General features: G+C 36.9%; 1 protein-coding gene and 1 long non-coding RNA gene across 7 annotated transcripts in view; one reads left to right on the forward strand and one right to left on the reverse strand.

Annotated features, from left to right (window-relative positions):
- LOC128079925 (uncharacterized) overlaps positions 1-11,633 on the forward strand; it is a 57,345-nt gene extending 45,712 nt beyond the window's left edge. The window contains exons 3-4 of one of the 2 annotated variants that reach the window (XR_008206376.1): positions 5,698-5,750; positions 11,191-11,633. This is a non-coding gene — a long non-coding RNA (uncharacterized LOC128079925). Of the gene's footprint in view, positions 1-5,697; positions 5,751-9,860; positions 10,575-11,190 lie in introns of those variants that run through there. The other variant, XR_008206375.1, reaches the window with a different exon arrangement.
- The window catches only part of PDE5A (phosphodiesterase 5A), a 132,413-nt gene that overhangs the window by 33,389 nt on the left and 76,378 nt on the right, over positions 1-22,646 (reverse strand). For all 5 annotated transcript variants that reach the window (XM_052681609.1, XM_052681607.1, XM_052681606.1 and 2 more), the window contains exons 2-7: positions 14,265-14,847; positions 12,735-12,824; positions 4,485-4,556; positions 3,362-3,451; positions 2,113-2,250; positions 1,311-1,378 (exon numbers count right to left, since the gene is read on the reverse strand). In XM_052681609.1, coding sequence (XP_052537569.1) covers positions 1,311-1,378; positions 2,113-2,250; positions 3,362-3,451; positions 4,485-4,556; positions 12,735-12,824; positions 14,265-14,843 — 1,037 coding nt within the window. In that variant the 5' untranslated portion in view covers positions 14,844-14,847. The remainder of the gene's footprint in view (positions 1-1,310; positions 1,379-2,112; positions 2,251-3,361; positions 3,452-4,484; positions 4,557-12,734; positions 12,825-14,264; positions 14,848-22,646) is intronic.

The following is a 22,646-nucleotide window of genomic DNA, read 5'->3' on the forward strand; positions in this document are numbered from 1 at the left end:
CAGAACACATTGTCAGCATTAGAGGAGAGCATATACATCCTAGTAATGCGCATATTATCATCAAGCTCCTGTAGTTTACTCTGACATTTGACTTGACATTAGTTATCCTTCTGGTGCAAGTGCACTTGCAAAAGATGTTCGCAGTGCTAAAGGGAGAAAATTACTTTTTCATTATTTCACCAACTTGATTATATAAGGCTGTATCCCACAGTTCTGAATATTAGTCTGATTTGGGCTTGATTCGGGGTCCTTGATTATGTAATAAGTCTGAAATTATATCTTGTAAAGTAACACTTCCCATCTAATCCACGTAATTAGATTTCTTCTGTTGCCTGATAATGTGACCCTAAAACAAAGCTCCAGTTCTAACTCCAGTGGCTGACTCAGTCCATGACATGTAACTGTGCTGTTTCATGAACAAAATTCAGATATGCAGCTAAGGTTCTAGCATTCCCTCCTTATCAATCATGAGAAAAAAATTAGTGACGGTCCATGCAAGCAGTAAATTAAATTCTAGTACATCAACTAGGACCCATAAAAAAGATAATACAGAGGAAGGTGAATTCTGTCTCTTTACATAACAGTTATCCTGTGATCTTAGGACCATTTTGTACCTATGTATTTTATGACTGTACATTGTCTAAAATCCCAACACAGTTCGAGGGTTATTTGCTTTAGCCACACACTTTGGAGTTCATTTTCAAATGCATATTATTAAAATTCATATCAGAAATGTTCACTAAAAAAAGATCAAAGGTATGGAAATTTTGATTTTCTCTCTGGACGTGACATCTGTAGTACTGTATTTTTGATAGGACTGTGTTTCATTCTTCTGACACTATTGGTATCAACTGCCTCTGATGACAGACAGGTTATGGAGGCAGTTAATTTTCAAAACTGAAATACAGAGAGATTCAGATTAAATTTTGCCAACTATGTAATCTGAATATTTGAATTCAATTATTTTTACATCCTTCTCTTCCTCCGAGCTTAAATCCCTAGTCATTTCTTGAAGATGACTGAAAGAACTTTACAATTTTTCTTTTGATTTTGTCAGTCGTATTCCTTGAGTTGTAGAAATGAACTTGAAAAAGTGAAGAGGCCAGGCCTTGTTCTCCTAGGCTTCTCGATTTGACAACTTGTCTATGTATGTTTCAGGATAAATCTGCTCCACAAACAGATAGCAGAAATATGTGGTAGCCAGTGGGATGAAATGGTACACCGGTTCTTTATTATGAAAAATAACATTAAAAACATAATTTCTTCAACATTTTCCGGTGGCTAACAAAAGCTTAATTTCATTGCTTTACCTCTTCTGATTTTCTGCTGAATCTTCTAATTCCTCAGCTTCCATATGAAACACACTCGAAAATGAATCCTGAAAAAACAAGAGGATATTATAATTTATAGATGTGGATGTAATAACTTAGAGTAGTAGTAGAGTAATAACTAGAGTAGTATTCATGTGGAAAGCATTCATGTGCTATTATCAACATCTGCTCTGTAATAAATGTAGATATAAAACTGTTAAACTTCATTTCATATCAAGCAGCAACAGTATAGAATCCTATGACAAAAATACATAGTTTTTAATATCACTGAAGTATCTTGAATCTCTACTGACCACTCTGAGAAGAAATGCCAGTATATAAGCTGTACCATCTATCTCTGAAAGTTCCAAATTTGAACATTCATCCAAGCGAATGCACCAAGAGTGCATAATATCTGCTTTGCTTGTGGAGATGAGGACATCAATGCCTTCTAAGCATTTCAACAAATCTGTATTGCTTTTCATGTAGTTTTTTTCCCTACAATTGAGAATCCTAATTGCAGGGAGAAATTAGATTGTCCCTGCACTAAAGATTCAAACTACAGACTGGAAAGTAAGTGCTGGAGTTTGGTTGACTTGCAGAGACAGCATGACTATGTGAATACATGCATTATGTAAATTCTTCTTCTGTACTGTTTTATTCAGGAGTGAATCTCTTAAACATACTGAGAGAGATTATTATTACAAAATAAAATCCTTCTCCTTTTCTGCAGCCTATGGGTTGTTCATACCTCCTCTAGGGAATAAGCTCTTCTGCCTTTAAATAAATAAATCCTACTCACAGTGCAATCTTCGTCCACTATGAAAATGGTACACCTCTGCACCTGCATGAAGGATATTATAGTGGCAGCTATCTTCTTCAGAATGACTTCCAAAGACTGCTGTTCTTCAAAAATAAGGCTGGCAAGATCAAGAAGCACCTGGAAAACAGGTCTTTGTGAAAATTTGACTAGCTGTGATGAAAACAATAATTACAGTTACTACTCAGTATGATTCTTCCCCCTACTCCCTGAACCAAGGAAGTCAACACGTACATCTGTGACAAAGATTAAGCTTTGGCTCTTACACAGACCGCAAGGCAGCAGTAATTAAAAGCCAGTTTGACATGTTTGATGGAAGAAATTGATAGCATACTTAGCTGTCTGATGTTTTCAGTTGGAGAGACAGAGTAGATTTGGGCATTAACAGTTGATCAAATGAAATTTGAGAAGTCCAGACCAAAAACTCTAATTTGCCCTTAGGAAACCTAATAAATTCCTATGGCTCATGTGTGCATTATAAGAACGTCAACAGTGATATTTAAATTACTTTAGACTTTCAAACACAATTATTCGTGGTAATTCAAAGAAATCCTAATGAACTCATTTGGTAAAAACATCATTTAGACACAGGCTGTCATATTTCAAAGCTGTTGCTGAAGGACTTCTGCTCAGATGTCGGCAAATTATACTCCCTTTATCCCCACAGGAAGCATGGAACCAATTTGAAAAGATTATCCAAATTTGTACCAATTTACGAACGCTGATATTCACTTGGAAACCCAGACCTACCAGAAAGTTATTAAAAGACCTGCTGCCTAGTTGTTTCTCCAAAACCTTTTCATACCATATTGGGTAGACATACTCCACCCGTAGAGACCATGGCATTAATAAACCATCAATTACATAGATGGCTACAGAGTAAAAAGAAAATTCTATTTCCTGTCTGATCATTATGGAAAATATTGTTAGTGACTATTTATAGTTGTAGGAGTCTAAAAGAGCAATCCGTATAATCTCTACAATTTTGTATGGACAATTTTAGCTGAAATTTCTGGAGTATGGAAGAATCTGGTTGTGTAATATACACAGTGAGCCACAGGAGAACTTCAGGCAACATTTAGAATATTTACGTAATATTATGCATAGTATTCAATTAGAGAAATTAAAAATTGCCAAGGAACGGCTGCCACATGAGAAGGAAACAGCAGAATGCACTGATTTCTAGCTAACTGTAATTTTTATATTTTTGGGACAAACCTGTTGATCATACCTGATTACGCCTGTTTTCAAGCAAAGATGTTTCATACAACTGAGCATTGTGAAGAACAATTCCACAAAATGCCAAATATGCAGCAAAATCCTGTAGAGAAATAAACATAAGCTTCTGATGAAGATAGTGTCTCTCAGCTTCTTAGCTTTATTCAAAGTTCAACTGTTACATTTTTTCATCTTGAAGTATTAATTGATATTTAAAGATATTTCTGGCAATTCAGGTTTTTTTCAGCCACTCATACTTTTTTGTCCTCAAGAATCTCTTCCTTTTTTAAAAGAATAGTCTTGCAAGTTTATCCTGGTGAAAGTAGGACCAGAATAAGAATCAACTCGTTTTGCAATAACACAGATATTACCTAGAAAAACAGTACAGACAATCAGCATCTGTTATTATGGGGAATTCAGTCTCTTCTGAAGTGGAACAATATTCTGTTAACGTAGCAAAACCACAAATTTTTTTTCAGTTTCTGAATGTGATTAATTCTGATATCTTGCAGATACTCTGTATAAATTTTGCTTTAAATGGGAAAGTTTTCAAAAGGAAACAGTAAATTCTGATTTTTTTATTGACAGATATTGAATCATCTTCTTCAGGTTTTTTTTGCTATACAAATTTAAAGTGAGTTCCAGAAATGTCTGGAAAACAACTACCGTGTGAGAACTGGGAATCAAGTTGCCATATATTTATAATTTATCCGAGGCTTTTCTCTTCCTGCAATTGCTGTATTGGGAAGTGATGCAGTATTTAAAAAGTAATCACTAGACAAATTTTAATATCCAAAATACATATTGTTGGGAATGCCAGGAAAGTTAATATCAGTTCATAAAAGATTATGTCTGTTATAAGCTGTGAAGCTGTCCTACAGTGTATTTCAGTAGAGTAAGCCTGTGTTTCAGAGGCATATGAGAGGTATCTTTCTGATCAAGAAATTAAACTACATCCCATCTACTTTTCTCATGACTTTACAAGCAAAAAAACTCTGCAATATAACAAGGAATTTTCTCGTTAGAGGTGTTTCATTTTTCATAACTTTAAAATGTCTGATCAGTGTGAAAAGCAGTAACATTTTCAACCCCTGCTCTCCTATGAAAACAGAGACATAAATGTCCAGCTTCTGTACCTTTTCATCTTGTTCCGTGAAAGTCCCACCCGTTCCAGATTTCTTATTAATTGCTTGAGCCACGCCAACAACCTAGTGTATTAAAAATGAAATAATTAGATCATTTTTGAGAAGTCTGTCGTTGGACTGTGGTATTCCTAGACATACATGAAAATAAATGATTACTACATGTATTCCTTTGGTTGACTTTTGCATTTAAACCTGTTTATTTCTAATTTATTTGTATTACAAATTTTTGAGCATGAGCCTGACTTAACAGAAAGAAAAACAGTGGCAAAATTCCTGGATGCTCCTATAAAGAATGTTTGGTTTGATCCAAGACTTGTTCTGTAAAGTGAAGCAATCATCTCACACAAGGGCAGCAGTGGTTTATACTTCTGAAACTGTCATCTACTTTTGTGTGTAGAACCTACCCTTCCTGCTAGCTCTGATGAAGTTTCCAAAACCTTCCCCTTCTTACTGTAGGCTTCTTACAAGATCTCTCTACTGTGATCTTTTTGCTTTCTGTTTATTTCTGGAACTGTTCAGTTAGAATTGAAAAACAGTATGCACATGTTGGGTACCTGCCAGAATCAAGTTTGTTACTGTAAGTATTTACTTAAAGATAGGTTTTGAAAAAAATTGCTTTGAGATTGAAGTCATACAAGACCATTTCAAGTTGTTAATGACAGTAGTTTTTTCATCTTACTTTTTTAGGATAAACAATATCAGGAGAAAATGTTGTGTGTGTTTAAGAAGCTGTATTTATGTGTTACTCATGACATTTATAACTGCTAAACTGAAGGAGGTCATACAGTTATATTTCTGTAATGGAAAAGACAACAGTTTACTGTCTCTCACAGCAGCATTCCCAAAATACTGATGCTACAAGTAAGGTCATTGTTCTGCAGCATGAGCCACTGCCAACTGTGGGCTCAAAAATGTCTGTCTGAAATAAAGCTCAGCTGTCATGTCCATTCCATACAATGCAAGACTTCCCACAGTCAACTTCTCATTTACTTCAGTGATGATTTCTTATCTAGAGAGCATTCTCACTGTAATAACAATATACTTGCCGTATTTATTTCTACAGCCAGCTTTGAATTGTAAGCAAATCCTTTAATAAATCTGTATGCTTTTACATTTACTTGCATGTGGAAAGACTAATGCTTAAGCCATTTCTCCAACTGCTATCTTTTCTGGGTTTCTCATTTTTTTCTTTTTCTTTTTCCAGCTTTGATCCAGCATGAAGGAAGACAATTTTAATGAGTTAAGAGGCTCTTAAAGGTGAGTAATTTTGTCTTGTGTAAACATCTCCCTCACAATGAAAGGAAAGCTGGGCGTGTTTAGAACTAAAAGGAAACAGTGACAGGACCATATTAGTACCACAGAAAGACTACTTAGCCTCCCTTCATTAGCCTGCAGGTTTCTCATAAATTAAAAAAAGCATGTGTTCCAATGGAAATGGTCATTTTGTGTCTTTGTTAAGTCCATCCAATAAAAGCTTTTAATAGAAGGGGGAAAGAACACTGAGGAGAGTAAACCTATTAAAAGTTCATACTTGTCTTGATAATAACAATTTCATGCAAAAGACAAACGGTATAAAGTACTTTTTTTTTAGTAAAAAATATTGACAAAAAAGAGTACATTTTCCAGTAACATTCTAAACTTTTAAAGAGAACCTTGTTTTATGAGCAATTTTTGCATATAAAATGACACATTATAAAATTAAACTGACTCAAATTCTGGCCTGAATTGTATTTATACCAGTACAAATTTAAGTGGACTTCACTGAGATGTGTATTATTCAGGTTAGTTATTCAGAAAAATTTCTTCTTAGAAAAAGCGGCGAGGCATTGGAACAAGCTGCACAGGGAGGTGGTGGAATCATGGTCCCTGGCGGTGCTCAAGAAATGTGGAGGTGTTGCACTGAGTGATGTGATATAGTGCTATGGTGGTGATAGGTTGATAGCTGGACTACATGATCACAGTGGTCTTTCCAATCTTAATGATTGGGGTATGAGATAGGGTAATGAGGAGATGTAAAAAACCCAGGGAGATTTGTTCCTTTTACTGAAATGATTACGTAATTAGGACAAAAGTAATAGCATTTTAGGCTGTGTCAAACATAGGCCTGCATTTTAAAGAATTCTAAGCACAGTATGAAAACCAAATCTTCATTTTTCAAACTTAATATAAATAAATCTGAAACAACATAGGTCTGGTCTCTCCAGATGGGTGTTATGTTGAATATATGTTGAATAAAAGGTTGACAGTAGCTACTATGAGCTAAGCTGTACAGAAATGTTACTCAGATAAAAGTGTGATATATTTGTGGCAATAAACAAGACATATCTGTATATATGAGATAAAGATAATTCTCTGGAAAGCCTGAAGAACACTGTAAAAAAAGTGACAGCCCACTTGAACATTCACTGATGTATGTACTGTTCCAGTCTAACAAAAATATGTTTTTTTTTTTAAATCACCTACTGTTTCATCTTTCTTCCTTAACAAGCAAACACTAAATGAACCTTCTTAAAAGCTGCAGCACTAAATCAAAGATAGTTACTTTTTGTCACTGTCTTGCTATGCCTACAGAATTATCCTGCATATCTGTTGTTCAACCAAGGAAAAATTAGTAGGAAACAGAGGCTTAAACAGCCATGAAAGGGGATGACTACTAGAAAATCATTAGGAAGTGCTGTGGAAAAAAGAAAGCCAAGAATAAGGGAGAGTAAACATTAAAGTAATTACTATTTGCTTGTACTCAGATATCTGTAATCTTGTGCCCTAATCCCTAAAGTAACTAGTGATCTGTTGAGTGCTAAAAATGCTTTTTTATGAGCTTTTAGGTAGGGTGTTACACCATAGCAGTCATGGAACTCCTAGCAAGACCCTCTATCCAGGTTTGCTGTATTTGAAGCGCAAAAGGGGTGGGCAGAAAATAATAAGCTGTACACAAAGGAGCTTACTCCTTTGTCCAGCCTTCTTTCAATAGATCAATAAATCAATAGAAAAAAAAAGTCCTCTTGGATCAGATACCAAATACTTTGTAATTTGATATTCAGATGCCATAAGGCAAACATATATTGCGAACACAAAAGCAATTTTGATGATGGAATAGTTCTCTTATTGTAGTCTCAGAAAAGGAAATAAAAAACAAACACCTAACAGTTACTAGGTTGATAGCCATACCTGTTTTTCCAGATCAGAACACAGCTCTCCTAATTGTATTCTTGCTGGCAACACGAGCAATCTTCCAGTGCTGCCGCTTGTTCTGTAACCTTTCTTCTTTAGCTGTAACACTTAACCCATTCAATAAAATGTGATCCACGTTACAAGGAGAGATTTCTTTTAATTATCAGAAGGCATTACTAACTATTCTCTTCCAGTAGTTGTCTCCTGCCTCTAGAAGTAGCAGGTTACCTGGAATGTTTCTTATCCGATGATAACTAATGACTTCAGTCCTGGTAACTGATCTGAATTTTATCTGAATGTGCTGCAGTTCTCTGTACATTAAGACGGCAGGCCTAATTCTGTGAAAGCTTTTCCAGCTCTACAGGGATTCAGTGCCCTTTTTAGTTTGTTCTTACTTCAGCTGATTTTAAAAAGACTGTTTTGCATCCTCAGAATAAAAAATGTATGTATTTTTTTCCTGGCACCATAAAAAAAAGTGAGCAAAGCCAAAAAATGGTAACAGGAAGAGGAAAACTCAACTTTTATCTCTTTGTAAAGGTGGGACATATTCACATGAGAGGACAAATTAAGTGGTTTTAAGCTTTCTTTGCTCTCCTGCTCTTGCAGAACTTTGATCAGGCTTACAAAATTATCCTGTAGGGACAGACTTGTGTTTACAGGCTTTCATTTTTAATCAACAAACTTTCACGTCCTCTATCATTCTTGCCAGCAGAAGCCTGCGTGACTCCTAGCAGTCTAGCTGCTACAAAATATCTCAGCATAAGATGAAAATCCATCCAAGAAGCAAATGACTGTTTTCCATACAGCAACAGCTGCTGCTAGAAACCAGAGTCAGTTTGTTTCAAGTGAAGTTGGGTATTTCTACACTGCACCACGTTAACATGGTTATATTTTATAAAGTTTGTCAGGATACTTAAAAAGGCTGGTGTAAACAGAATATGCCCCTGATGTATTTGGAAAAGCTTCATGGTGACAGGAGATAGAGAAAATTAAGACAACACCAACAACTGAACAATTGAACTGTGTATTCCCAGAAAAAAAAGAGTTGCCTTGCCAATTAGTAGGAAGTTCAGCCTCATGCACTTGAGGCCTAGAGTCTGAATGACAAGTCTCACTCAATACAACTGAAAGTCCCCCAAATGAGAAAATGCTACAGATTTTAATAGAAATTAAATCAAAATAGGATATTATGGAAATTTCTTTGCACAACTGAAAGAAAAATAATGTAGAAATAGCAGAAACTGATGTCATTTGAGTACACATTCCACACCAGTTGTGATGACTCTCCCAGTCCAGAAACATCCATTCTACAGATATCCCAAACCAGAGAGCCGTACTGACCCTTGTATCAGTTCTGGATAACTCTACAAATTGGTTTAACCTAATGACTCCCATTCAAGGCCTTTCTACCTCATTCACATTCCTCATTCAGGTTGGATACCAGAGAGAATTTCTTCTCAAAAAGAGTGGTAATGCATTGGAACAGGCTGCCCAGTGAAGTACGTGGTGGAGTCAATGTCCCTGGAAGTGTTTAAGGAAAGGGTGGATGTAGCACTTAGCCACATAGTTCAGTGGGCAACATCAGCGATAAGTGCGCAGTTGGATTGGATGATCCTAGAAGTCTTTTTCAACCTATGGTTTTATGGCTTTTCAGAGGTAAAAAAAAATAGCAAATGATATAGCCTTGTCTGTCCCCAAGCATCATGTGGCAATTCTTTTGGCATATGATGAGATGGACAGGATTTCCATTTAATTATTAGACAGTCATTGCACAGTACTGATTTACGGGTATCAGGACTTTGATCAAAGCCCCTGAAGCTGAAACAAAGTTTGGTCATTTTGTATTTGCAGTGTTTTATGAGCAAATGAAAACTCTTTACAAACTAGCACTACACAAGCATCTGTGATCTGATCACAAGATGTAATATAATGTTTTTGTGGCATTTCTGTCAGCAAGAGTAGACTGAGCAGGGGAATGAAAAACATTAAATGTTCTACTATCACATCCGTGTGTTTCCATTCTTCAGTGCGTCTGTGCAGACAGACGTATACTTTACTACTTTTCTCTTGGCAAGATTAATACTAGTTGCTGGGTCCCTTTTGTGAGCACTACTGTGAGTCAAACTGTTTTCTTCTTTTCATCTATGGAATTTCTTGTTAGTAGTTATTTTTAAGTAAGACGTTGGTTTCTCACAGGCCTCATGGAAATAAAGGAAATGTGAAAAACATCTACTGGAAAAATCTTCATACTTTAGCAGGCCCAGAGCATTTTATAATCAACATGAGATTTTCGTCCTGAATTAACGACTTCTTTGTTTTAAAAAAGAATACCAATACTAAACAAACAAACAAAAAAGATACATTTGCTTCTCATTCTCAGTGTTTATTTTTGGAAGTCTTCCAGAATTATCTTTTGACTGTGGCTGCTGATGTGGGCTAAGGAAGCATTCACTAGCTTCAGTATTTCTAGAGGGGCCTTGGGAATTTATTTACTTATTTAGTTTGTTTTTACAGGGGGGGAGACAGTATTCTTTTTTTTTCTTCTTTTTTCTTCAAAAAGTGGATGGCAAGTTGAAGACTGTTTCACTGACTCCAACATCTGTCCAGAAGGATATCAGCAAACTGTTACAGTGAGAGGGACAAAAACCTTCTGGTAGAGACTTTAAAATCAGAAGGGAAAGAAAAAGTGTTATCCTTTCCTAGCAGAAATCTCCTGGCTTAGCTCCTTCAAATTACTGCATATAAGAGTCAGCGTAACTCTCTCCACAAAATTCATGTTGGCTGAAGCTTTCAAAATAAATACGTATCTGCTTCATTTCCATTTGCTGATGCACTTAAGAGGAGAAACCTAACAGAAGATACGGCCAATTGCAGGTTTATTCAGCCTGTAAGTCATGGCATATTTCACCAACAAACACAAGTCCTATTCTGTCCTCCATTCACCATGAGGACTCAATAAGAAGTTAGCACTTTCATGCTCTCTGGCTTGCAAGGCCTTGTAATTAATTTCTGATTGCAATTACAGGAGAACACAGACTTTTTTCCATTTGAGAACAAAGAAAATGGGATGGCGTGGGTGAAATTTAAAACCTTACATCAGTTTGACATGGAGCACTGCTCTCTGTATGCCCTCCACACAACATCTGATTTGCTTGTCAGCTGGCTTAGGGTCAGCAGTGGCTGCTGCAGACTGGAACAGGGGAGGCTTTTCAGTGGGCATGAGAGCAGGAGAGCAAGACTACAAGTGTTGTCCATGAGGCACTATCAACTCAAGCCAGTTTCAAGCTTTCTCCTTGAAAGTACTGAAATGATATTTTAAACCAAAGTTTACGGTAGGTAAAGAAAGGAAATTCTGGTTGATCGTCTGGGTTAGCTAGAGTAAGGTTCAACAGATCAGCTAAATTCAAGAGCTTAATCAGTTTATTTAATAATGTGACAGTCAGGGTGACATACTTCGTAAGAGGATTTGAAAAAATGGAAGAGCAAGGAAAAAGGTGGTTTAGTATCTTCAAAATAATCTTTGCAGAATTTGTTCTTGGAGTTTGAGGACTTTCAACTATCTGGAAATGATACATAGTCTGCAAAAACAAAGGAAATATGGGAGAGAAAATCTCCATCTTAAATCCCGGGTGCACTCTGTGAAGAGCCTTATGCTATGCAAGCATTCTAAGAACTGGTGATGTGGCTGAAGGCTATTACTTTCAGGATCAAATACCAAACAAAACAAAAAACAAACAGCAAAGAAATACAAACTATCTCCCCAGGTAAGAACATGGATCTTGCCTTTTTTTCAATTCCAATTTTATGCTTTCTTTATCTTTACTGAATTCATTCTTGAATATCTCAGCATAAGAAGACATTACAAGAATTTCATAATAAGAATTCTCCCTACTGCGATAGCATCATATTCAAAGGGAGAACTTCTGTGATAATTAGCATCGATGGAAAATGCATGCAAGAGATCAACAAACAGAGACATTTTATTTTATAGTGATTTCACTTTAAGTTAGATGAACATTGTGTTTAACCCAATAGGCAGCTAAGCACCATGCAGACATTTGCTCACTCCCCCCACAATAGAGAGAATTGGAGAAAAACTAAAACTCATGGGTTGAGATAACAACAGGTTAATAGGATGGAAAAGGAAGGGAAACTATATATAAGTATAGAAAAATATAAGAAAATATATAAAACCAGTGATGCACAGTGTAATTGCTCCCCACCCGCTGACCAATGCCCAGCCAGTCCCTGAGCAGCAGCAACTCCTGCTGGCCAACTCCCCCAAGTTTAACTGTCCAGCATGACGCCGTACGGTACGAGGCATCCTTTTGGCTGGTTTGGGTCACCTGCCCTGGTTCTTTTACCTCCCAGCTCCTTGTGCCCCAAAATCTTTTCTGGCTGTGCAAGAAGCTGAAAAGACCTTGACTTAGTGTAAGCACTGCTCTGCCACAACGAAAATACCAGTGTGTTATCAACATTACTGTCATCCTAAATCCAAAACATAGACCCATACCAGCTACTAGGAAGAAAATTAACTCTATCTCCCCCAAACCAGGACAATAACTTAACAGAGATTTTTCTGAATTATATAAACACCACATGTTTTCAGCGCCTGGTCTTAAGCACTATGGTTCTAAATTTATTGTTAATGACCAGAGTTAACAGAATCTAAAAAATGTTTTAGACAATGATAAAAACAATTAGTGTCCTGTGATGAACATAATCTAGATACAATCCAAGTTGAAGCGCACTAACTCTTAACTGCAATCTGAGAGTGTGCTGATAAAGACCAATAAATATGCAGAGAATTTCAATGCTGACAGGAACAATCAATGGCACATCTAGAATTAAATATGTATATTCTACTTCTGCCTCTTGACAATTCCATTTGTCTTATATTACTGAGCTAGATAAGAAAAAATGGAAGTCCAGGCAATCATAAGCACAAAGTCTTTTTTAAAAAGAGATAGTTTTATGCTGTAAAATAATGATTGACAGTTAAGAAAAGTTTAAGGAATTAGCATAGCAAGAAACTGTATTACAGAAAGTGATCCCAATTCTGCAACTTACCTCTTCCCTATGATTCTTTATTGGCATACAGAGAATACTCTGAGTCTTATACCCTGTGATCTGGTCAACTTCTGCATTGAATCTTGGATCCTGATACAAGAGAAAAATATGATTATTTGAATACATGCCTTTTTAAAAGGTTGAAAAAGTCTGACATCTGAATTAACCGTTATATAGGATAGCAAAGGTTCCATTACTACTTAATAATCAAAGTTGTTATTAACTGTGTGTTCAAAGGAAAAAAAAAGTGCATCATGAGTGCCAATGGATAAATAGTTGCCAGACAGAGCAAGAAAAAAAACAAAAACAAACAAAAAAAAACTGTCAGAAGAAGCCTTTCTTCAGTCTAGACCATCATTATAATTAATTTATGCATGTATCTCCAATGAAGCTTTTATCATCAAGCAGAAATTTCAGAAACATTCAGAAAGACGTGGCCACAGGAAAACAAAGTTTCATGAAGATGGCTGGTCTTTTTGTCTTATTCTGTTGCATCTTTTTTTTTTTTTCAGCTGAATGTTGTTATAAAGCCTTGATTTTTTTAAACCTCACTATCCATTTCTAAAGAGTGCTGTCTTTTCTCTGGCAATTTATTTCAAATTGAGCACAGTGACCCAAGTCAAGGAGAAACTTTTAAAATACAAGGATAAGTAAAGTCCCACTGTAATAATGTAATTAGCAAACATTTTTTGAGTTCCTTGAAAATTACACCAATATATGCAATCATTCTGCACTCCTTGTAGCTTCTGAAAAATACTACTTGGTAATGGTGCCCAATTCTACAACCATGCTCAGAGTAACCAAGACACGATTGATCGGAAGTGCACTGTGCATTTTTATCTCTGTATATTTGACTCAATCAATTAATTTAATACATTTCCATCACCACTAAATTCAGTCACCCCTAAAGCACAAAGTAAACATATCCAAAGATTCTGGAAATAAGTGATGTTCAGATGAGGTGTAAGAGAAGTCTTGTCCCACTGCTGGATTCCCTTCCTTTTTTTCATCTAGCCTTGTATTAAATTAGACAAATTATAGTCTTATTTTATTTGGAAGACTGCTATACAGTTCAAACCCTCATCCTGGTCTTATTTCTTCCGCTCTTGCTCTTTATGCCTCAGATACAATCAAATTCTCAGAACTGTTTTCTGTTGTAAGACTGTAGTTTTGCAGACAATTACACTAATAATTTCATTCCTTTTGGTACAGAAACCTAAACATTTTCTTGTTCAAAGCTAGAAGTGCAAACAGTAATGTGCACATAAATGGTTAAGTCTGAAAATCAGACTGCTAATGACAAAGTTAAATAATTTATTTGGAAGTTATCATTCCAGTTGCATTAGTCATAGCTCCAAGTCTCTGTGTAATACATGTATTATAATTGGAAGTTTACTGTCTGCTTTCTATCTTTACTGGGGTATGTCAGTGTAGCTCCAAATACATGTACTAAAATGACAATATTACATCAGCTGGTAATATGGCTGTTTCTAGTTTCACAATAGTTCATGACAGGTCTTCTTGGTTTACCTCATATGCATTCTTGATATTCAAAGGCTGGCCTGTAGCAGCTACGTGGCCCACGATGCCCTTGTTCCACTCCAGGCGAATGCAGTTATTTGAAGCTTCTTCCAGGGTGGAACCTTCAGCCACATCAAACAGCCTGCTTACAAGAAACTTCTCGTTAGAGCTATCCTCACAGACCAAGAACAAGGAATAGCGATCAGCAGCTATAAGCTCATGGATATGTAGGAAAATTTTATGGCAAAGTGCTGTGACATCCAAATGACTAGAAATGTCTTTCACAAGTTCTAAAAGCCTTGAGCACCGATCCCCTGCATTGGTCCCAGTCCTTGGAGATTGCAGAGGCATCTGTTCCTTCTTTTCAGAGCCAGAGAGGAAGCTTACTGCTCCTACCGAGTCCTTGACAAAAATCGGCCTCAAGGGTCTGTCAAATTCTGAAGCAGAGATTTTCCTTGCTGGTGTTCCAGAGTTGGTGGTCTCAGGGCAGGCAGGCTGGTGACAAGCACAGGATTCACTCTGAGACTTGGTCCCCTCCTTGCAGACAGGGATGGTATGAACTCTCTCAGCAAACCATGCATTAACCATTTCTCTGTAAAACAACAATAAAATATAGTAAACAGTGAAAGTTAAAAATCTTCAGAAACTAATATATTTGAAGAAGACACTGCAAAGAGGATAACTTTGAACATTTTCATACAGTGAACGTGAGGGCACCTTTAGAGCTCCTCTCTATCAATATTCTTCTATTTTAAGCAGTGCTTAGCCTATGTTAAGTCATACTGTTTTATCCTCCATGACAAGAAAACTCTTTCTCCTTGAAGGAAATGCCTGAAAAGGCAGAGGAAGACTGCTTATTATGTGGCTTTCAGAATATAGAAGATCAAAAGTTTACACTAATTTTGTGCTTGAAATTTATAATTTCAATTATTTATAAATGAAACTGAAAAATTTATACATTGATTTATAAAATGTATAAACGAAGACGAAACTTCTTGTTTTAATTCTACCTTTCTATCTTGATTTATCTGTATATCATCAATAACATAGTATACTTTTTCTTATCAGTATAGTATGTACTCTAATATATTTCTTGTCCAAAATTTATTGGTTCCTTTTAATATGGGGCTTTTTATTTAATTCTCTCTGTAACAAGGCTTTCTCACAGCTCATGATCTGCTCACAGTGGAAGTAATTTTTTTCTGAATTACATAATGTTTGGTCCTATGAACAGCAAATATCTTATTAAAAAGTCTGATCTCTTGGAAATCTTTCATGGTGGTCATGTTTTAAATTTGAGATATTTTTTATTTGCTCAGCAGACCACAAGAATTTCAAGAGTGAAGCTGAATGAAACCATGGAAATTAATCAGGTTAGTCAGCTGCTGATAGGTTACAGGCATCAGCATGTGTTAAATATGTGGAGCATAGCACATGACCTTTCTTTTATTAATCTATGTTGTAGAATGCAACACCATAAGTTAGTTGCTAATTGCTAATTCAGAGAAATGTAGCTGATTAAAACCTAAAATCCACCAATCCTATATCTATTAGCAAGGAATCCACAATAGAAAACTTATCTGTCTTAACACTGAGTAGGTTTGAAAGAATTTCTCAGATTTTACAATTGTATACAACTCATAGGCCTCAGCTGCAGGCAAACATGCTATGAAAAAATAAAATGGCTTTGGAAATTGTGTGACATAGGAGCATGGGAGACAAAACTCTTTCCTGTACAAACTGTAGCTGAGTGGGAGAAGTCTAGTTGTCCTGACTCAAAATGTAAAAGCAGGCAGTGCCTTCCTTCTTACTTCCGCAGGAGTGAACCTCATTTTTTCCAGTTTGCTGTTTTCCAATGATCTCTTAGAAGAGATAAATTGGCAACATTCTTCACTTTCAGTCTCTGACGTATGTTCACGTATCAAATGACTCAACTGTCAGTACATGGAGTAATGATAATTAAAAATCAGGAATCAGTGCTCTAGTTTAGAAGGCAAGTGAAAAGTGAAATGTAGCCTATGACTAAGTCAAGCCCACATAGGGATAGTGGACTTTCTGGGCAAATTCAGTTAGGTCAAAATGACTGCATGCAAGCTGGTATAGAATCAGAGAATCAGAGAATGGCCTGGGTTGAAAAGGACCACAATGATCACCTAGTTTCAACCCCCTGCTATGTGCATGGTCTCCATCCAGCAGACCAGGCTGCCCAGAGCCACATCCAGCCCGGCCTTGAATGCCTCCAGGGATGGGGCATCCACAGCCTCCTTGGGCAACCTGTTCCAGTGCATCACCACCCTCTGTGCGAAAAAATTCCTTTAATATCTAACCTAAACCTCCCCTGTCTCAGTTTAAAACCATTCCCCCTTGTCCTATCACTATCCACCCTCATAAACAACCGTTCCCTCTCTTGTTTATAAGCTCCTTTCAAGTATTGGAAGGCCACAATGAGGTCTCCTGGAGCCTTCTGTTATCCAAGATAAACAGGCTCAGTTCCCTCAACCTTTCCTCATAGGAGAGGTGCTCCAGCCCTCTGATCATCTTAGTGGCCCTCCTCTGGACCCACTCCAAGAGCTCCACATCCTTCCTGTACTGGGGGCCCCAGGCCTGGATGCAGTACTGCAGATGGGGCCTCACAAGAGCCGAGTACAGGGGGACAGTCACCTCCCTCTCCCTGCTGGCCACCTCTTTTTTAATGCAGCCCAGAACACAGTTGGGCATCCAGGCTGCAAGCGCACACTGCTGGCTCATGTCCAGCTTCTCATCCTCCAGGACCCTCAAGTCTTTCTCCACAGGGCTGCTCTCAAGGAGACCTTACCCCAGTTTGTATAAATACCTGGAATTGCCCCAGCCTGAGTGCAACACCTTGCACTTTGTCCTGTTGAACCTTATTAGGTCCACAAGGGCCCACTTCTCCAGCCTGCCCAGGTCCCTCTGGATGGCTTCCCTTCCCTCCAGTGTGTCAACAGTACTGCTCAGCTTGGTGTCATCTGCAAACTTGCTGAGGGTGCACTCAATTTCATCATCTGTGTCATTGATGAAAATGCTGAAGAACACTGGTCCCAAGACCGACCTTTGGGGGACACCAGTTCTGACCAGCCTCCACCCAGACATAGAACCATTGATCATAGCCCTTTGGCTGAGACCAGCCAGCCAGCTCCTAATCCATTGAACAGTCCATCTTTCAAATCCATACCTCGCCAATTTAGAGAGAAGGATGTGGTATGAGACCATGTCAGAGGCTTTGCAGAAGGCTAGGTAGATGACATCCGTACCTTAAAGGCTGAATGTCCATTGTGGTCACATAACACATTTGTGAATTTTCTGAAGATGAGAGCATTGAGTTTCACAGAATTATAGAACTGTTTGAGTTGGAAGGTACCTTAAAAGGTCATCTAGTCCAGCTCCCAACTCTTTAGTTGTAAGGGTGTTTGTCCAAAGCCACTAAATGAAAAATTGGATAGCATTAAGGCAGTGAAAGATTTGCCTCTGAGTTCCACAGGTCTAGTATTTCATTCCTTGTTTTTCCATTTTCCATAAAGCTCCTGAAAAAGTGCTTGCTATAGCAGTAATACACTTCAATCAACAGCTATTATAACTTTCCCAGCAATCTAAAGCTAATCCAATTATTGGAAACATTATGCCAATGAATACTATGAAATTCCGTTGTTATTCTGAGTGAATTTTGGTTCATTGCTTAGTTACTTAGTATTCAAGGACATAAACTATGTTTTTTTAAGTATATTAATAAAAACCACTGATCTTTTTTAATTAAAGCAGTAATCACCTCAAATATTTCTTTAAATGAAGAAACACAAGGAACATTTGATATATTAATTAAGACTTCAATTTTAACAAGTTTACTTTATAGTACTTTACACAGCATAAATACTAAATGTAGGAGTTGTGACTATTTATTGCTGAAATACATAATATACATAAGGCAATATCACATTTGCAAAACTATTTCAATGAGAATCAAAATAATGTAGCATTCATTCATTTTATAACATTTGAAATCTTCGTTTTTAAATTGAATGAAAAAGCAGAATGAAAATCAGCAATGGCAATGACTAAAAATATCCTTAAGAAAGATAAAAACATAAATGGAAAAAATGTGTAAGTAAACCCAGTACAACTTCTAATTATAAGTGCTAATAACTTTTTATCATACATACTATGTTATATTTCCAGTTGGTTGGTTTTCTGTTGTTTTTTTTTTGTTTGTTTGTTTGTTTGTATGTTTTATTTTAATATTAATCTCCTCAAAAGAAGCAATTACTTCAAAATTGCTTTTGCATTCAAAATGGCTTCTTCTTACCAAAATTTAGCATATAGCACTAAGTCTTCAAGTAAGAATCTGAAAATATGAGCTGAGTACATTTAAAACACATTCAAACACAGGCAGATAAGTAGAGAATAATCAATAGTTTGAAAAGAAGTCTTGTGAGTTGAGCCAATTTCATGTTTGTGTGTGCTGACTTGATTTTTGGACACTGAGGACTGCCACTGGTGTAAAATAAGATTTATATTTGACTGTTTTAACTTAATATGAGATGGAGAGAGCATTCTTAAACTAGCCAGTGATTAGATATAGGAAGCTGTATGCTTTGTCTATGTGTGTTTTATTAATGGATTGGCATGAATCCGTCTATTGCACTGAGTGACAGCATTTTTTAGAGGAATCTGATTAACCACTTACTTATATATGAGAAATAGAGTATAAAATGCTATTATTTTGTTTAGCTCTCATTTACATTGAATCTACGCAGGTGAGTGTGTTGATATAAGGCAAAAAGCAGAGAAAGATTCAGGTATGCCCTGTATGGAAAAGCAAAAACTAAAGCAGAATTTTGGTCTGTCTTGAAACTTGTCCTTTCATTTATTTTTGAGTGTTGTGCAATGATGTCCTCTGGCTCTAATAATGTAGTATGAATAATAAGTAAAACCAATTCCAAAAAAAAAAAAACCATTCTGAATTCTAATACCAGTTCTCAAATTGTGGACATGAAATAATTTAGTTTTTACTTATTTGGCTTTTTGCTCTGTAAAATAAGCGCTGTAATGCTTTTCTGTCTTCTGGAGGTTATTGAGGGATGTGGAACATAACTGTAAAACCTTTCTAGTGAAAGTAATTGCATTTCTTTAATAAGATCTGGCTACTTGTTAGCCATCTGCAGTACTTAGAAGTGCTTTGACATAGAACAGAACTGTATGTGGAGCTTCATAATTATGAGTAACATATTCCTCTACCCCTTAATGTCTCTTAGATGACATTCCAATAGATGGCCAACACAGCATGCAGTTGTCAAAGAGCTCTGTAGGTTAACAGCAACAACAAAATCTTTACCTATACTTTTTAAACTTCAAAACTTTTTGAACTTCATACCATTTAGGCATTTTAGTTTAGGCAACAAGAAAGCTGTTCAAATTCAGATGGAATAAGAACAGTGTTTGCTGACCTTTTACTGAACACTGTTAACAAGGAAACTATTTAGCCCTTTTACACACAGTTATGGGTGGAAGAACAGATTTTCACATCAACCGATCTATTCTAGTTGTGTGTGGAATCTATGAGATGAAGTATTGAGAAGTGTTGACAATCTGTCCTATTTAAAAATGCATGACAAAAAAATTTCTACAAATAACTATTTTCTCAGCAAAGAGCACAAGAGATCCAATACTGGACACATACTGAACCACAAGTGCTGTGACTGAGCCGGAAATGAGTAACCAGTGTTACGTATGACCAAGATGTTATTTTGAAAGGACAACGTGAAGAAAAAAACACCCTTGACTATTCTATTCACAGGAGCAGCCTTCAGTTAGCACTGTCATTGTTAAGAGCTGATAATAAGGATAGTGGTGAAAGTAAGCTTAGCAGTTACAGCACATTAGTCAGAAAGAGATACTGAATTTTAGTGATCTATGCAGATAGTTAAAAGCATGCAGTGTTTCCATCACAGCAAAGCTTCAATCACTACAGACTGGGGAGTTAAGGATCTTCACTCCTCCATATGTGCAGCATACATCCTTTTATGCACTACAATCCTTGAGCTTCCACTTGAGAAAGCTATGGTTTACCCTAGAATTCATAAGCAGGAATAGTTTACTATGAAAAAAATAAATCCTTTAGTCACTTAAACCAGACAAACCTGGTCTTTCCTCTACAAAATATAAATTCAAAGGACCATGATAATACCGACTGCTGAATTTGGCAGGTGACTTCATTGAGCAGATGATAAATCTTGACATACATTTTTGAGAGAGGTAAAAAGCAAATGAAAGTACAGAGAAGATGAAATATTTGAAGAAAAAAAAGACTGTTGTGAGATTTGTGTGATTCTTCTCCCTATCACGATCCTTGAGGTCCCTTCCAACCCGGGTGATTCTGTGATTGTGTGATTCTGTATCCAACTACATGTGTAAAATCTGTATTACATTATCCCTTGAGAACTTCAGAAACTTCAGAATACTTCAGACTCTCTGGCCCTGGTGTGTTCAACTGTACAGAAAGTGGAACTGTCCTCAAAAGCAAGAGATTTTTAAGAGAAATAAACAAAACAAAAGAAAGAAAAAAAAAGAAAAATGAAAATCAGAAGTTGAGCAAACAGAGACAGCTTGGTCATGCAGAAGAGAACACAAACCTGAAAAGAACCTCAGCTGGCTTTATTTTCTGTGCCTTATCAATCAAACCATGCTGATCTAATTACTACTCTACTCACAGTCTAGGAATATTAAGTAATTTCTTCTACCCTTCTTTGCATCACTGTGCTTGTCTTCAGAATACTCAGTGTATTTCTCAAAACACCCACAACAACCAACAACAACAAAAAGAACCTGCTAAAGAAGTGCAAAGAGTAACAGCCAAATGATAATTGCCTTGCACACTTGTAACCATATTTAAGGCCATACAAACGTGACCACGAGGCAAGCATTAAGTATGTTTGGCGAAAAAGTGAAAAAACAGCACAAAAGTAATACTAAGAATCAACTATGATAGTATACTGCATCCTACCCATCTGGCACAAAAATGCATAATAATTACTGTACCACAAAAGGAATAAGTGCTGAGTGGATTTTAGTGAAATAACAAATAACAAATACATTTTCTCTGTTGCTCATAAATCTTCCAGATATACAACGTCATTTTTAAGGTGTGTTGAATGTTTTGCCAGTGTTGCATTCATAGAATCATAGAATCACCAAGGTTGGAAAAGACCTAAAAGATCACCCAGTCCAACCGTTCACCTATTCCCAATAGCTCCCACTAAACCATGTCCCTCAACACAACATCCAGCCTTTCCTTGAAAGACTCAAACCAGCAGTTACTGATAAGCTGCCTATCTTCATTTCAGCTGGGACAGTTTTTCTTCACAGTGTCTGGTATGATACTGCGCTTTGGTTTTAAAAGAAAAACAATGTTGATAATACACTGATGTTTCTAGTTGTTGCTGAGCAGTGCTGCACGGAGGCCGTTTCAGTTTTATGTTTCTCCTGCCATACTACCAATGACAGGGGGCCCAAGGAGCTGGGAGGAGACAGAATCAGGAGAGCTCATACAGACTGGCCAAAAGAATATTCCATACCGTATGACATCATGAGGAAGGAAAGTTTGAAAAGGGGTGGGAGTTCAGCTCTCTCACTTCCGTTGCTTGGGGGCTATCTGGATATTGGTCAGCATCTCGGTAGCAATTGCTTGTGCATCACTTGTTGTATATGCTTGTGTACATATGTATATATAGTATAGATATACTTGTCTGTCCTATCATCTCGTTCCTTTTCTCTATTTTAGTAAATGGTTTTATCTCAACCTGTGAGTCCTATCTACTTTGGTTATTATTTTTTATTATCTCCCCCATCCCACTGGGAAAGGGCAGAGTGAGCAAACAACTGTGTGGTGCTGAGCCACCTGCCAGGTTAAACCTTAACACTGCTTCAGGAAGGAACTGAATTCAAACTTGCCTACTATACATAGGTCACTCTGAAAGTAATGCCTCCTACTTATTCCCATACAACTACAAAGAACACAATAACATTACTTCTTAGAGCAAATTCTCAGCCACAAAACACTACCTTTCAACACAGTCACCACCATTAGCTGTGCATTTTTGCCAATGATGAACAAGAGCCTGCATGCTGTGTTTTTGAAAATCTGCATGACTGTCTGGAATGTGGCATGTCTTTCATGTCAAAGTTTCCACTGCTGAAATGCACTACCCACTATCTCACTGTGCTCACATCTACTGTTTCATCTCCTTAAACATTCAGCAAGCACTGATGAATATCTGTGGTTGCTATTTTTTTCACATAGTTCCACACCTTTGCTTCATGTGCACTTCCACATCTGATGCCACTTTGTTGGACTCATTTTGTGCTGCCATCTGGCACATG

The sequence above is a fragment of the Tympanuchus pallidicinctus genome, unplaced genomic scaffold, assembly GCF_026119805.1.
Source record: "Tympanuchus pallidicinctus isolate F22 unplaced genomic scaffold, pur_lepc_1.0 scaffold2, whole genome shotgun sequence".
Lineage (NCBI taxonomy): Eukaryota > Metazoa > Chordata > Aves > Galliformes > Phasianidae > Tympanuchus > Tympanuchus pallidicinctus.